This window comes from Babesia bigemina (genome assembly GCF_000981445.1).
Source record: "Babesia bigemina genome assembly Bbig001, chromosome : I".
Lineage (NCBI taxonomy): Eukaryota > Apicomplexa > Aconoidasida > Piroplasmida > Babesiidae > Babesia > Babesia bigemina.
In genome coordinates this window covers 1594593-1610882 of record NC_027216.1, presented here as the reverse complement: position 1 = coordinate 1610882, position 16290 = coordinate 1594593, and the positions used below count along the sequence as shown (strand labels likewise).

The 16290-nt window shown below is 51.4% G+C and overlaps 5 protein-coding genes across 5 annotated transcripts; 3 read left to right on the top strand and 2 right to left on the bottom strand.

Annotated features, from left to right (window-relative positions):
• Positions 1–649: 649 nt before the first annotated feature.
• BBBOND_0107350 (PIN2-INTERACTING PROTEIN X1 domain containing protein, putative) lies at positions 650–1698 on the bottom strand (the record flags this gene model as incomplete). Its single annotated transcript, XM_012911158.1, is given in 4 exon segments — positions 650–1432; positions 1444–1519; positions 1555–1618; positions 1656–1698. 4 exon segments carry the CDS (start codon positions 1696–1698, stop codon positions 650–652), a joined length of 966 nt encoding a protein of 321 aa, XP_012766612.1.
• A 1390-nt stretch (positions 1699–3088) lies between these two features.
• On the bottom strand, positions 3089–5841 carry BBBOND_0107340 (vacuolar protein sorting-associated protein 35, putative; the record flags this gene model as incomplete). The annotated part of the gene is made up of 2 exons (XM_012911157.1): positions 3089–5239; positions 5704–5841. 2 exons carry the CDS (start codon positions 5839–5841, stop codon positions 3089–3091), a joined length of 2289 nt encoding a protein of 762 aa, XP_012766611.1.
• Positions 5842–6355: 514 nt separating this feature from the next.
• Positions 6356–8368, top strand: BBBOND_0107330 (hypothetical protein, conserved; the record flags this gene model as incomplete). Its single annotated transcript, XM_012911156.1, has 1 exon — positions 6356–8368. One exon carries the CDS (start codon positions 6356–6358, stop codon positions 8366–8368), a length of 2013 nt encoding a protein of 670 aa, XP_012766610.1.
• A 375-nt stretch (positions 8369–8743) lies between these two features.
• BBBOND_0107320 (u5 snRNP-associated subunit, putaitve, putative) lies at positions 8744–11985 on the top strand (the record flags this gene model as incomplete). The annotated part of the gene is made up of 4 exons (XM_012911155.1): positions 8744–8829; positions 8870–8926; positions 8962–10300; positions 10339–11985. 4 exons carry the CDS (start codon positions 8744–8746, stop codon positions 11983–11985), a joined length of 3129 nt encoding a protein of 1042 aa, XP_012766609.1.
• An 886-nt stretch (positions 11986–12871) lies between these two features.
• BBBOND_0107310 (hypothetical protein) lies at positions 12872–15778 on the top strand (the record flags this gene model as incomplete). Its single annotated transcript, XM_012911154.1, has 1 exon — positions 12872–15778. One exon carries the CDS (start codon positions 12872–12874, stop codon positions 15776–15778), a length of 2907 nt encoding a protein of 968 aa, XP_012766608.1.
• Positions 15779–16290: the final 512 nt, after the last annotated feature.

The window sequence follows — 16290 nt, the reverse complement described above, 5'->3', positions numbered from 1 at the left end:
ATCACGCAAGTGGTTGTTTGGAAATTCTTTTATTTTGTTTTTCAACTCACTTTCTTTCTGTCTATTATGATTGTTCATAGGATATGGCCGTTACACAATGTTCGTGACTTTTTCGCCTCGTGTTTCTCTTCCGATATGGAGAGCGGGATGTCCATTCACGACTTCAGCATAAAAGAGTACACGGCAAAATCAAATCTCCGTTAAGATCATGTTCCAAGTCGTGCGCTCCGCTATCATTTTCCGCGGATTCCGCTGAAGGATTTTAGGATAACAATTCGGACGAAGTACCCGTTAATACAATGCAGCATTGGTAACAAATGCCCGTGTTATACACTGGCAAACGGCATGAGAAAATATCATGCGAAGGATGACAATATAGCATTGGATGCTTTTGATAAACATGGGTGTTTGAACTCCCAGGTTCGTTGATATTATGGAGCCGTACCAATACGTGGACGATATGCAACCTGAATCGTCACCAAAGGGTGGATTTGGGAGATTTGTTACACAGGAAGATTTTAGATGCAGCACCGTAATTCACGTTGAAGGTGCATGAGCATATCACGTGCTTCTCGCACAGAACCTCTGTACAGTATTACACGTATAAACACCGAAACAGGTGTACAATCAGTAATCATTATATTGACGTTTAGGCGTTGTTTGAGCTCTGTTTCTGGCGCTTACGCCGATGTGACTTCTTGCGCTCGTCAGTTTCGCGTCCCTGACTAGTCCGTTTCTCCGCCACTGCTGTTGAGTCTGCTGCATTGTTGTCGTGTGAGGCAATGAGGCGCTTGTGTCGCGGCTGGCGTTTGACATTTTCTGCATTTCCATTGCCGATGCTTGAAATCTTCGGAGCTGATGGTGCTTCCGAATCGCTTCCCGACAAAACGTCGACAGGGGTAATGCGGCGGCCAGAGCTTCTAGTCCGTGAACATACGCCAGAGTCGCTTGTAGACGAGTCGCTGCTATGTCCTCCCTCATTAGCTTCCACAGCGTATTCCTGATCTGAGTCGCTACGGCGATTTGCAACAGCGTCGCCGCAATCACCTCCACCCACAGTCTCAACATCCTGCCGTACTCTAATCATCTTGTGCTTGCGGTATATATCGCTATTATACGAATGATGCTGTAGTTGCGCTCCGTCGCTGCGATTGGACTCGTCGGATGAGCTCGATTCAGAGCTGATGTCGGAGCTCGTTTCGCCATCCGAGGAAAGCTCCGAGCTGCTGGCGTCTACCGCCGACTCGTCGTCGCCACTATGCGAATAATCACTTTCACCATTTTCAGTGTTGCTTCCCTTATCCGTTACTGTGGACGTTACAGAGGTGACCTTGGTTGACTTGCTGGCCATTTCGTTGTACAGCTCGTCCCACCAGTTGTGCCACTGGTCGGAATCCTTCCTACCCAACTGCACATGCTCGACATAACATAGCTGCGACCTACGCCTTCGTTGTGTTTAGCGGCTCGCAACTTCACAGGATCCACAATGCCATCGCGGTTCTTACCGAGACCCTCACCCCTGCGCACCGTCAGCCTGACTACAACAACACCTACTCCTTCCACCCATATTTCGACAAAATAGCAGCGCCGAACTTAGACTTCACGGCACTTCCGACGCCTGACGCATATTAACAACCAAACACTACGCAACCTACTTGAAATGCTGTTACGCACAGATTCACGAAACGCCTTAGACATTGCAGATTACCTGATGGAGCACACCTACGCCCCTGTTGCTGTATATATCCGTCCCTTGTTTGCCACCACGTGAATACGGGCTAGCTCCTAGATAAAGCTAGGCGATTTCACAACGGTAGAACAATATTTGGTAGTACAAGTTTTGGCTGTAGTATTAAGTTTCGGCTGTAGTATTAAGCAGATACATTTAAGGATTTACGCAGCCTGCATCATTTATTGGGAATCCCGGTATGCCGATGTGCGATGTACGCCGTGAGCTAAGCAGTTCACCTTCGTCCGGTAGGGAGGCGGCTTAGCTGCGAGATTCCACGGGATTCCACCAGGTGCTGACGGTATGCAGACACTCAGATTATACGTGTCTCATTATGATATTGCTAGTGCTGACCCATATGAATGTGGATTGCTAGCTTGCGGCGGATCGCTCCCCTTAGGCCGCCGACACACCCTTCAAGCCTGCGGGCATACGACGGCAATGCATTAAATAGCGCACATTTAGCAGTCTTTCGCCAATTATTCAATGCATAATTAGGTCGATATTGCGGGCAGTTAAGTCACGTGTCTGAGGAGGGTTGCTGCTGCGATATTGAGACGGAATCTCGACGGCACACATGGGGTCTTGCATAAGCTCCTGGCGGCCATTCCGAACTGCAGTATGGGCGCATACTGCGACGCAGTAGCCAGGTGATATCGCTGAGTTATATTCTGGGAACTGGGAGTCTGGAATCCCGCAGCCGTGAGATGCGCAGCAACGCGGCGTGACGTGCCGTTGCCTTCCGCGAATTCCGAGTGAGGATGGAGCCTTTCACAGTTGTGGAGGTGTTGATATGGCTCGTGCTGATATCGCTGGCATTCCCCGGCGTGTTTCTGCGCGCGCTGCTCAGGTTTTATTGGTGGCTCAATGCCATCCCCGAGGGCAGCAGAAAGGGGCACCCCAACGCAATGCCAGTGTAAGTTGCCAACTTCACGCGCGCTGCGTTAGCACGGCCACTCTGAGTCTTCGCCCAGGCCGTCGCTGGAGCACCGCTGTAAGAGGCGTATTCATTTCGTTAGGTGGTATTGCCTGTTATCAACGTGTATTCTGTTTGTAAATGGACTTGTTATTGTTGTGTTTTCTGTTGACACTATGTAGATACACCAACAGTGTTTTTTATAGTGCGCCTCTAGTAACACTGATTCGCGAAATGTTTGTCATACGAAATCAAATAGTTAACGAAACGCCATTTGCAATATACGAAATGAGAAGGGAAATGAATAGTACAAAAGTATTATCGCCGAGGTTCTCAATACCTTCATCCCACGCTCACCGAACACCGAACGTGAGATAAACACTGACTTTTTTGTTTCTCTGTTTATAATGGCTTGTCTACATCAGGCCTCAACTTACACTCAGTCAATACCTGTCAATGGCCTCCACGAGGTCAACCACGTCGAACTGCGATTGTAGTTGTAGAGCGACCCTGCGAACAGGTGACAAAGCAGCGCGTATCTGATCTTCGGGGGTGAATTGGTGCTGCATAACCACCGCAAGCGATCTCTGCAGCGCCCAGGTGACCTTGGAGCTGTCATCGCATCTCGCAAAGGCTGCTGCCACGTGCGCCAGCGCGGCGCATTGGTGCTCTAATTTGAGCAGGCCAAGGGAATACTTCGCGAGGCGCATGGACATGGAGCCATAGTGTTCGGCGTTAAGCACGGTGATCTTTGAGGAGAACGCCGACACGAGGTAGAGCAAACATTGGTGCTGCCGCTGCGATAAAATAACCTCCTCCTCGTAGATGACACAGGCTGTTGCGATAAAGTTGTAGCACGCCATTCCGAAACGCTCGTAGTTGGCACTGTCGTGCATATCCAAGCGGAGCAGCTCGCATAGCTCGTTAACCGATATCGCGGCCAAGATCGCCAACTTGAGAGCCTTCTCCGGTATCAATGGCTGTAGCATACGTATCATGTCGCTGACGAACTTGAATATCCGCATCGCCAGGGCAGCGGATTCCTCGACGTCCATGGCGCGATTGGTAGGCGTGCTTTCGCCAGACAGCTCAAAGGGTCTGAACGCCAGCTCCAGAGATCTCAGGACCAACGTTGGCAAGCTGTGACGGTAGAACATTGGCCCGCTTCTTACCATGCGTTCAAGCAGAGCTTGGTACATGCCAAATTGTTGCGTCGCGTCGTAGGACTGCACGATCTGTATCAGCTTTGAGACGTACTGCTGGTCGTCCCTGAGTTTATGCGCCTCTTCATGCGAATTAGGCGAAGCGAAAAATGGGAGCAGGAAACGGCTTGTGATCTCGAAAGCGTCACAACTGTCAATGGTGAGGTTGGACTCTATCATGGCCTCGACCATCGCCCTGGCGACGTCCCTCTGCATGTGTGCCGGTAGGAAGCCGACGAGCGGGTCATTGTGTTTCATCTCAAGCGAACGCAGGCCTAATGACCTAAGTGGGAGCGTGATCAGCGTGATGATGCTTGCACACGCATCGCCCTCTACCCGCATATTCTCAGTGTCACATATCTGCAGCACGTTCACCACGTGGTTGAGAATGACCTCGACGTGCTCTATGATACCGGGGTACACGGTCGTGGTGAACTCCACGAAGCTGGCCTGCAAATCTAAGAAACCCTTGAGACTGATTCCGTTTTGGAGGTCAACCGAGCTCAGGTATTTGTGAAACACCTCAAACACATCGCCGGTGCTAACAGCATCGCCGCTTAGATCAGCGGACTTGAAGTACTGTGACAGCCTGTTCATAAGGTTAGTGAGCACGTTGATACACTCGTTGGACGATATCGAACTCACAATAACCTTAAGAAGCTTCGGCAGCGATTTCAGGTGGTACTCGTCCGAAAACGCCTGGATCAGGCAGTCGAGAAGGTACTTCTTTGCCGAAACATCGCTGACTGCTGCGATCTCTTCCAGAATACTGGGAAGGGCAGTTTCGGTGTAGAATTCGCAATTCAGCGATTCCATTTGTGCCATACGGACCAAGTTGGCGCCCACGAGCAACCCCAGCTCAAGCCGCTGCTTGTCCCACCAATTTTGGTCCACGCAGCTGGTGCAGCCTCTGTTTAGCCTGACCCAGAGCCTGACTGACTCCTTGAAGTTGCCCATCAGAAATTCAAAGGATTCCAAAGTGCCTTTGCTGTTCGTTGGGTCCGAATCAGGCAGCTTGTCCTTGCATAGCTGTATAAGGAAGTAGCGCAGAAACAATCCCCTTACGGGATGCTGCACCCCGCGGCAGAGCTCCGTGACGTCATCTAGGATGCTCTTGGCGGAAGCCACACCACCCTTGATGCAGTGCGATGCGGCCATAATGAGCAGGTACAGCCGCGGTATAATGAAGGCGCTTTGCTGCACCGTTTCGTAAAGCTGGTTGAGCTTCATGCCGCGCTTGGACTCGTTGCCCATGAACTCGGAGAGCGCTTGCAGCTCGTTGAACACCTTCATGTAGAGTTCATAGTAGTTGGTAGGCGTGAGACTGGACGTGCGTAGTTCGCTGATCACATTGATGCCTCTCTTCAGTGCCTCGCCGATGTCGTTTGCATCCTGAGCAAGTGTTAAAGCGGGTCATTTCAGCGGTTCGATGGCACAAAAAACGTAGCATACAAACACGTCGTCAACCACTGTTCTCTCAGATAACCCACTCCATCGACAGACCACATAAATCGTTGATGTTCGAAGGATGCCGAACGTTAGCATCATCGTAAAATGCATCAACGGTACAGAATGACCACTCAAAACAAGTTCCGAACGGCAAGATTCACGTTGTTACACGTATAAACGTAAAAGACGATATCAACGGTTTCAACGCACGCGACAGCTGCCACTTATGCATAGCAAAAAAGTCCAACTCCGCACCCAGGAACAGACAGCCAAACACACGTAGACGACGCAAAAGGGGCTCATGTCGCCTTTGGAAGTCTAAAACAAGCATATCGTACACCGAGGCACGAATGTAGGTCACAGTTGCACATCACCGAAGTAGACAGGACGTAAAAACCGTAACACACCAGTGCCTGACGCATAAAGTACGCGTGTTCCTTGACGTAGAAGAGCGCTTCTTCCAGCAGCTTGCACTGGTCGATGGCCTGGTGGCCATAGTCGCTGCCATAGGCCTCGTCGTCGGAAAATCCACCGCGACGCCTCATCTCAAACACTGAATCTCGCTCCAAACAACCACACCTGCCTGAGATATATTGCTAAGGTATTTTGGAGCGCTACGCGAATGTTCGCGAATCCATTTTACAGTGACGGAACCGGTAGACGCGTCGAATTCGTCACATGTGAGCACGTCACCTGAGTGAGGCGCGCGTGGGTGTGACTTAAGTTCCGGTGTTTACACCGAGTTGAACGGCGAAATTTGACGTTTAGGGTTTGATCTTTCATGTACATTATACACATTCGTTATATTTGGTTTTGTTCGAGAGGCAATCGCTCTGTGCTTTAGTGCACGCAGAAGAAGGCCTCTCTTTAGCGTTATTCGCAACGGAAACGTACCACTGCGTTGTCATGACGTCGTCATAATCGGCTGAGCATCAGCGCGCCATATCTCGGTGCGTGGAAGAAGAACGTTTGCTCAAGACTCTTCGGTGTCGTCCGAGTACCGGCTGAGCGCTGCATTGTGAACAACCTAGGCTACACCGTGAACTGTGTTCGCACACAATGCCGTCAGAGGTCGATAGCAAGGCTGCTACGCCGGCAACGAAGATGCCCGGTGCCAAGGAGGCGGCGGCACAGCAGGATGCAGATGGTGGCGAAACCGGCTACCGGGAGTACGCGGTGTTGGACCTGCACTTGAACCAGTTCCTATCATTCATTGCGGAAGACTACTCGTTTCTGCCCTGCGCTATTTACAAGCCCCGCATCGACGTGTACCTGGATGGCAAGCTCATGTACAAGAGCCGAGTGCTGGCCCATGAGGACGACATCTTCGGCAACGTGATCCGGCTGCGCGTGTATTCGCCCAACTCGCTGCTGACGTTGAAGCTGTACGAGTGCGTGCAGCTGCGGCTGACCGAGAAGTCCGTGGACGAGCTCATCCGGCCGATGCTGAGGAACGAGCCCACGGACGAGGTGCTGATATCCTGGTGCAACATCGAGCTGAGCTTGCTGGTGCCCGCGCAGCGTTACGACATGGTGTGCGCATTCCGTGTTAACCCCATGTTTGTTCATTACAACCCCGGAGGAATATTGTACTATCCCACAGTTAACGGCAAGCCGTTCATCGAGAACAAGCGCGTTTGCTGCGCCTGTCGCGTCTGCGTCTTCCTCGCCTCAAACACGCTGACGGTGCACGAGAAGGTCCTCAACAAGTACTTCGACTTCCGCTGCGACCCGCATGAGGCGCCACTCCCGTGGCCGGCAAACTCGAAGGACCAAGGCGCTGCCAGCATGTCGGACAGCGATGGCGGCAAAGGCGGCACGAATTACGCGCGACCGGTAGGGCGTAAGGAACTGGATCCTGATAAGAAATATAAAAACGAATCCGAGACTGTGGTCAAGATGATGAGGGAAAAGAACTATACTAAAGAGAAGCCAGTCTACGATATTCACCAAGAGGACAGCAAGTTGGAGACTTTCGAGATGAACGTGAAGAAGATTTTCTTCACCCAGGAAAACTGTACGTGCTGCCGGCTCGTTGACGTGCCCAAGCAGCTGCGTGGCATCAACTACAGCCCCTGCCCCTGCTGCCACGACTACCAGGTTTGCTGCGAGCACTCGCTGGAGACCTACTATTACACGTCAATATCGCTCAAGTTGGTGTCCAAGACGCCCATAGATTTCAAGACGGAGTTGATGGCCCTGATGAACGTCCCGCCGGGGAGGTCCAAAGATACCCACGAACGCAACGATTCGTTGTGCTCAATCGTGACGCGTGTGTTCGAGCTCCGGGCTCAGCTAACGATGCTGAACTGTCACCTCGGTTTCTCCTCGGGTAGAGAAGCGCATCAGCAGTACTTCTACGTCTTCGTTGCTATCATAATGCTGGGTTTCATTTTGGACGGGAAGACACTCACGGTGTCGTGCTTCCTGCTCGGGTTCATCACCATGTACCTGCACAACACGTCGTTGAAGCAGTACCAGCACGACTTCGGCGACGTTATCGAGGCCAGTCGCCGGCTGACACAAAGCGGTGAAGGCCTTGAGAAGACCATCCGCGAGATGGTCGAGGAGGAGGAGCCGGTCTCCGCCGTCGAGCCTGAAGACAGGCACCAGCGCAACATGAAGTGCGTCTCAAAGCATGATTTTATTGATGACGTAAAGTTGTTTTCGAAGTTGAACACGTCGCTCAACCGAAAGGAGAACATCTCTATCAAGACTATGGCGCTGCTGCTCAGTTCGAGCATCCCGAAGAGTCTACGCAGCACCCTGGTTACGACGGTGGAGTATTGCGAGTCGTTCGTGTGGTGTGTGAACGCGGTTCTGGCTGCGATCCGCCGTTTTGGCCCGCATCTCTGCTGCTTCTTCTGCAGCATGGGCTTCCTGAGCCTGCGCTACGCGTTCTGGATGAAGTGCTGCATCAAGGCGGTGCTCATCCTCTGCTGCACTTCCGCGTTGGTGGAGGAGCACTCGGTCGTCCGGCGCCGCTTCTCGCAGCTGCGGCAAGTGGCGAAGTACCTGGCGATGCGCATATACAGGAACGAGTGGTTCCTCAACGCTAACTCTTTCCCTTAAAGTGGCGCTCTACCATAATCATGTTCATCTGCGCGGGGTCGGCGTCGTGCTTCACCAGCGCGCGCTTGCGCCGGTAGTGGTAGTACTCCAGGCAGAAGTACTGCTTCAGGATGTACAGGTAACCTGCGCCGAACGCGAAGCACAGCCCCTTCTGCACACGATAGGGGCACACATGTACACAACTCACCACTGAAAACACTTGTCTACCGAATCTTCGCAACGCCATCGATGCTTTGCGTGTTGCCGCTGCAGCGGTTGGTCGTGCGCAGCGCTGTGGTGTCTTGCGCCGCCGTCAGCGGACCATGGCGCTAAATAAATATCCCACCGCAACGAATTAAACTTTTGAGTCCCATGTGAGGTTGCCACGGAACGCAGATGTCTCTCCTTCCTGGAGCGCGCAAGTTCGTCCCGCCTCCGGCGAGCAGCGCGCCGGCACATTACGCCCCGGGCGCCGGTAGAGGGTGGGTTTACACGTGGTTTATGCTCAAAACGGCCGTTCAGGGCGACCGCTTTCACCACCAGAGCTGACTTTGGTTATGCAGCAGCCACGGCATCCGAGTAGGTTGAGCCTTCCACACTTATATGCGTTGCAGCCCGTTCGGCAAGCCTCCGCCAGGTTATGTTCCCGGTAGAGGTCGTGGAGCCACCAGTTTCGCCGGCGGTGTCTCTCGAGACGATGTAGCCGACGCTTTGGACCGCTCCGTCGTGGGCGGCGAGGACACGGTGAACCTCGAGAACGAACACCTGTTCCAAGACGCAGAGTACGACGATGAAGATCGCGAAGCGGACCTCATATACGAGTCGATTGATATGCGTATGGATGATCGGCGTCGATCGCGGCGCGAATCGCAGATCAAGGCGGAGGTCAACCGGCAGCGGTCGGAGAAGCCGACGATTCACCAGCAACTGGCGCCTCTGAAGCGTGAGTTGGAGGCTCTAACGATGGAGGACTGGGAGTCCATCCCGTCGATCGGTGACTATTCGTTGAAGCGCAAACAGCAGAACAAAAGGCAGCCGCAGTACACGGCGGCTCCGGACTCGCTGCTCTACTCCGCGCGCGCACACATGCAGAGCGATACCAGCATCGGCACGTCAACCCCGCTCGGGTTCGCCACTCCGCTGGGCATCATGGGTGGCAGTGCCACTCCCCTGGGGGCCCGATCCGTCTCGGTGATGCGGACACCGGCGGGCACGACCAGCTCGCTGAACGACCTGGGTGAGGCCAGGGGCGCCGTTCTCTCCATCACACTCGACAAGGTCATGGACAACCTCAGCGGCCAGACGGTGGTCGACCCCAAGGGTTACCTGACAGATTTGAATGCCATGAACATCAAGAGCGACAGCGACATTGCAGACATCAAGAAGGCGCGTACACTGCTAAAGTCGGTCATCGCCACCAACCCCACCCATGCACCCGGATGGATCGCCGCTGCGCGCATCGAGGAACTTGCTGGGAAGCTGTCGAGTGCGCGAGAGATCATCGCTCAGGCGTGTGAGAAGTGCGGCGACCGCGAGGATGTATGGTTAGAGGCTGCGCGCTTGGAGAAGCCGGAGTACGCAAAGGCGGTTTTGGCCAAGGCGGTGCGCATGGTTCCGAAGTCCGTGAAGATATGGGTGGAGGCTGCCAACCGCGAAAGTAACACGAATGACAAGCGCCGCATACTCAGAAAGGCACTCGAGTTCGTGCCCAACTCAGTGCGTCTTTGGAAGGACGCAATATCGCTCGAAGATGAAACCAATGCCTACATCATGCTAAAGCGCGCCGTGGAGTGCGTGCCTGACTCCGTTGACCTTTGGCTGGCCCTGGCGAGGCTATGCCCATACCAGGAGGCCCAGAAGGTGCTGAACGAGGCGAGGAAGCAGCTGCCCACGAACCCAGATATCTGGATAACGGCTGCTAAACTGGAGGAGTCGAACGGTAACAAGCCTATGGTGGGTCGGGTTTTCTCAGTTGCATCACCGTTGTTCAGGTTGAGAAGATCATCGCACGTGGTCTGGAGAACCTTACCAAGAAGGGTGTCATACACGTGCGTTCCAACTGGCTGAAGAATGCCGAAGTGTGCGAAAACAACTCATTTGTGGCTACCGCCCAGGCCATTGTAAAGTGCACGATGACCACGGGTCTCGATCCCTCAATGTACCTGGATTCTTGGCTCCAGGATGGTGAGCAGTTCGAGGAGAAGGGCTTATACGGATGCGCTAGGGCAGTGTATCGCAGCGCACTGGATCAAATGAAGACGAAAAAGTCGCTCTGGCTGGCGCTGGCAGAGTTGGAGACGAAGCATGGCTCGCCGACTGATGTCGACGACGTGCTTACACAGGCCACCAAGTACTGCCCCAACTCCGAAATTCTGTGGCTCATGTTAGCCAAACACAAGTGGTTGCAAGGCGATGTTGAGGCTGCGCGTGCCATTCTAGCTGACGCGCATTCCAAGAACCAAGAGTCGGAGGCCATCTCCCTGGCTGCAGTTAAGCTCGAGAGGGAACACGACGAATTCGACCGAGCGCGTGAGCTGTTGGTGCGCGCGCGGAAGCAGTGTGGTACGCGCAAGATTTGGATGCAGAGTGTACAGCTGGAGCGGCAGCTGGGCAATTATAGCGTGGCCATCGACATGTGTGAGGAGGCGCTGCAGTTGCATCCCTACTTCGACAAGTTGTGGATGATAGCGGGGCAAATGCGCCTAGAGCTTCCAGAACCCAACTTACTCGAAGCGGTGGGTATTTTCAAGTGCGGCACCGAAAACTGCCCATGGAGCACCGCCTTGTGGCTGCTCGCCCTGGAGGCGCTAATGCGCAACGACGAACAGGCGAAGGCCAGGGCGATGGTGGACATGGCCAAAACGAAAATCAGATGCATCCTCGGGCCGCGCCTCAAGCAGTCGGAGAAGGTGGTAACCGTTAACACCAAGCGGTTGTCCCAGACCGAACTCGTGCGCATCGCCAAGGCGGCTTCCAACCACCCGGAAGGCGAAGTGACGTCACAAGAGGAAGATCAGGAGCTGGTAGATGGCCTCGTTGAGACGATCATGAAGACATGCGATCTGCTATGGCTGCGCGCTATCGATATAGAACTGGAGTGTGGTAGCGCGACTAATGCTCATTTCATGATCTCATCTGCTTTACAAGAGTTCCCGGAGTCAGGTTGTCTCTGGGCTCGGGCCATTTTCCTCGAGGAGAAGAACGCGCAGAACTCCAAGGCAGTTGATGCACTGAACCAGTGCCCCAACTCACCGATAGTTGTGATGGCAGCCGCTCGATTGTTCTGGCGGGACAAGAAGACGCTCAAGGCTCGCAAGTGGTTCCAACGTGCGCTCGCACTGGACGACACCAATGGAATAGTATGGGGGACGTTCCTCGCGTTCGAGCTTGAAGGGGGCGACTCTGAGGCCATCAAGGAGGTGATCAACGGCTGTGTTAAGGCGGAGCCCAACGCAGGGTACGAGTGGTGCGCAGTTGTGAAGCGCGTTGCGAATTGGCGTCTACCGTGGCCACACAAACTCTATCGTTTCGTCGAGGAGTACCATCACGACATCCTGTCGAACGCTTTGGAAAAACTGCCGCCGGACATCAAGTCAGTCCTGATACCGGGAGAGGCGCCAGTTGAGAATGATAGCTAATCATATTCTGTATATACACAATGTCGAAGAGTTTAACTACCCGTTCAAAGCGCTACCGTATGTGGTGAAAAGTGGAGGCATCCTTACGCGATAACGTAGTAAGTGCAAGAGCTTTCGGCAGGTATAGCGGAGGCAATGGTCATGTTAAAAGAAATGTTCATTACATTTGCAGCGTTGTGATTGCGAAGCGTCGTGGCGATAGGCGATTGAAAACCTCACGGATGCATACCGACGGTGGCCAGAATAACCTATCCATAGGGGCCGTTGTGCAATAGCATGCCAAAAACCAAGCATAATAGAAGTTCATAGTTTAACGATGATTATTATTGCACAACATGTTGTATCTGCACTCCAGTTGATTGAAATGGTGCGCGTTTACGTGCTGAATTGCGCCATGACTGATTCAATGAATAATTGCTCAACGGTGTCTACTCAGCTCAATATGATGACACGTGATGGCGATAAACATGGACGATTTGTGATCGAATTAAGCTGACAATCTGGTTCACTAAAATATAGTGGGTCGTCATTGGCGCCTTAGGTTGGTGGTTTTTTACGCTTTGCCATCCTAGGTGTTACGCAGTTGCTGCCGTATCGTAACACGTGAATATGCTAGCAAAATTTTTATAACAATTAATATGAGTTATTTTGCTTCATATACGTACGAAATTCCGAGTATTCGGAGGCGACCCGCAAAGTTAACGCCTTAACTAACTAGACTGCAACCTGAAGCGCTAGCCATCTTGTTGACGTTTATAATTTTGATATTTTACCTCCCCAAAGTATGCACGTCATAGGTGCGTAATGTGATGCAGTTGTTTCGCGTGGTTTTTGAAAGCAGTTACATAGATAGGTCTGACGGTGCCAGGTATCGCCGGCAGTAACAATGCGATCCTATTGCTTGGTGTCTCTGCTGTCATTATGCGCATTATATATGCATTGGAATAGATATGCGGATGCATTGCTCTGTGATTTCGGCAATCGTCTTAGCGTACCTAGCAGAGAATCCGTATTTTGGTGTCACATGGACATCGATCATGTCGGATCCGCTAGTGCGATATGTCCAAATCGACTTAACGACAATGATTACGTTTGGCATCCTCGATCAACATCAAGTGAAATCAACAACCTCAAAACATACGTAAGTGGAAACGGTAGGTTTCGTTCCGTTGCGGTTACCGATGTGGTGTTAACCGATACACATGCTTCATACATTTCGGTAAAAGCGGATGAATCACAAACAATAATAAACTTGGATTTCCCGATGGGTGAGATATATGCCACAACAAAACGTTGTTTGATATTCATTTGCGGCCCTGTAGATTTGGTCTTGAGCGATACGGTGCAGCGTCACCTTGACCGTCTCAGTGTTGCTGAACCCGATGCGCTTCCTGGTAACATTATCACGCCTTTGACACACGAGATTAAAACGATGGGGAAAGGATTAGGAGTGGTTTTCGTAAACATACGGCGTCCTCATCTACCACTTCAAGGCTGTGGCAGCCGCCCCTCACCACTGTTTGCTACGGATAGTGCAGTAACCGTCGATCCGCTCACGGGCACGCGGTCCTGCATAGTAGACCCTATGTCAAAATCACGTATAGGGTTTATATGCGAAGGCGTGCTTGTACCTGACGATTGCCTGAGGCTACTCTTAAACAAGAGTGGGGACACTGTTACCGTTCCTCGACCATATTCTTATTGGAAGTTCGAGTACCATCAACCTTGGGTGGTAGCACAATATTTTAATAAATTAGCATCGCCGACATTCGGTGGCGAATGCCAGTGCCTTGATTCCGAAACAGGTCAAGTGAAAGCCAGAATAGAGATACGTCCGAAAACAGAGTACACTTGTGACATTACCAGCAAGATATTCCGTAACCGAATTCATCCTTTTAATGGCCCATGGTGTACTGTTCTACTCCATCCTGGGAGCACGTTGACCATCCGATTTCCAATTGCAAATGCTAATTCGGCGTCCACAGACGATGCACCCTTGCCTGGTCCATGGCGGCAACAATTGTCTCTATATGACTTCGAAACTGAATTTCTGCCAAAAGATTTGAATACACTACGGCAACTGGCGAGCATCTATGATGGCGACATTTACGAAGAAACTTCGTATAACAAAGCGCTTGCTGGCGATGCGCTAGAATTGGACGTTTCACAAATGGCACAGGGCGAAGTGAAGCTGAAGTACCATATAGGCAAACCCCTCACTTTAGTGGGAGGGCCAAACTCGTTCTTCTTTCATTGGACATTGAAGTCGGGAAACGAGTATGTCTTGGATCGGATTCGCGCCATAGTAAATGTTTCCTTTGCGTTCACCCATGACTATGAGATTGTTGGTTGCAATAGAGGGGGGAAATGCGTGTTCGATCCCGCAATGAGCATGCATTATTGTTCAAACAAATCGTTTGGCAATGGCATAGGGAACACATACGAATGCATGTATGATGTTATACGCTACGGTGGCCATGCCGGTATTTACTGCAAAGCAGATGAGGAATTGCTGCCGAGTAACTGCGATTCCTTGGGGTACGATCTGTACTCAAACAACATAGTTCCAATGTCAGGGTCGTTGCGTAAAACAACTCCACATCCAATTAGAGGATTTCAGGTGTTCGACATGGGATTCCAAAATAACCCCATCAGTTATGCTTGCGTCTGTGTTAACCAACATGGTTACGAAACCTCTAGGCTCGTTTTAGAGCACAACCATAACGAAACGTATCGCTATACAGTGCGTCACGAACACACGCCTAATACGTTACGTCCTTCCATTGCGATGCCTTGGAGTGAGGTCGGATTAGGAGTTGAGGGAATGGAATTACAGAAATCGTTTATAATAAACAACACATCTAGGAAAACGGTTATACTAAACGTGGGTACAAGCGTTGTATTGCGTTGTGCGATTGATCTGAACGTATGGTTAGGTTATAGAGCCAATGTGAACACTAATTTCCGAGGCAATGTGCCAAAAACGACATGGTTTCCTAAGCAAGTTAGAAAGTTCCACTTTACGATTGAAAACACCGAACATGGGCCTGAGCTTGTAAAAACGGCACACAACGACTCTATCATTACTACACCAAATGGGTTAAAATTTTATTATGACTTAAGCGTGACATCCCCTGGATCTCAAATGATGATGATTACATCTCGTAGAAGTGCTATTTTTATATCTAAAGATCCAATTCACAAAAAGTATCTGCCTATGACATTTATTTGTGGTAAAGCACCTGAACCGTCGGAGTTGTCCTTAGTCACAGGTAACGTGCCAACGTCACACGAATCTGCAAATCGCAATGTTAGTGGCATTGAGTCATTGGCATTGTACAGTTGGCACGTCGTTGAGGTAAACCTGGAGACCACTGACCCCTACATGCAAGGCTGCGGCGTTACCTATGAGTCCACTGAGTTATTCAAGCCAGAGACAACCAAAATCCACGATGCGGACGGACAGGAAATGGGTTGCAAGATAGATCTTCAAGATGATAAGGAAGCGGCGTTCTACTGCCCAGCACCTTACGTCCTGGACCCGCCCAATTGCTTCAACAATGTCTCCGTGAACGGTGAAGTGAAGGACCTAGGCGAATTGAGCGAATCGATGTTTACGACGCGTTCCAACCATTTCATCATTCTAAAGTTCGACAGTGATAATATAGGACCCGGGGAGACCCTGCGCCAGTCGCCGCCACTTGAATGCCGATGCATCACTATCAAGGGTGTCGTCCTGTCTACCATCCAGATCGAGAACTACTACTCCAAGGAATGGGTAGCTCAGATGTAGTAAACATTTTTGTCAATGACAGAGTTTAATTGTCATAGTCCATGTTGTTCCCTCTGCTGGTTTGTGTATTCAGTGAGAGCATTGCTTTGGGTAGAGTGTTGCAATTGTAATTGCCAGTCGAAGAACATATTCTTGTGTCGTCGTGGCTTTTTGTAACTAGTGTGAACGGCCTTGGACCCGATGAAGACCGTACTGCGGAATTACTTGTCACAACCACTTAGTTGGGCACTGTTTACTGCAGGCATGAGGAAGATGCAACTTGGAGATTTGCATCGCTGCTCGCAATTTGACGCCTTGGCAATGCCATGAACACGCAACAAAGAGTAGAATACGGCACCTAGAATGGGACTTCACTGACGCCCCCAATTTGGGTGAGCAACCACTGCGGCGGTGCCTGAGCACGTTGGGCGACCGGTGGGAGTGGGTGGCTAGACCGTGTGGATTTCACCCTATATAGGCGAATCTCGGGGAATCTCTGCCTATGTATGAGTTAATCTTCAGTGTGGTGGCAT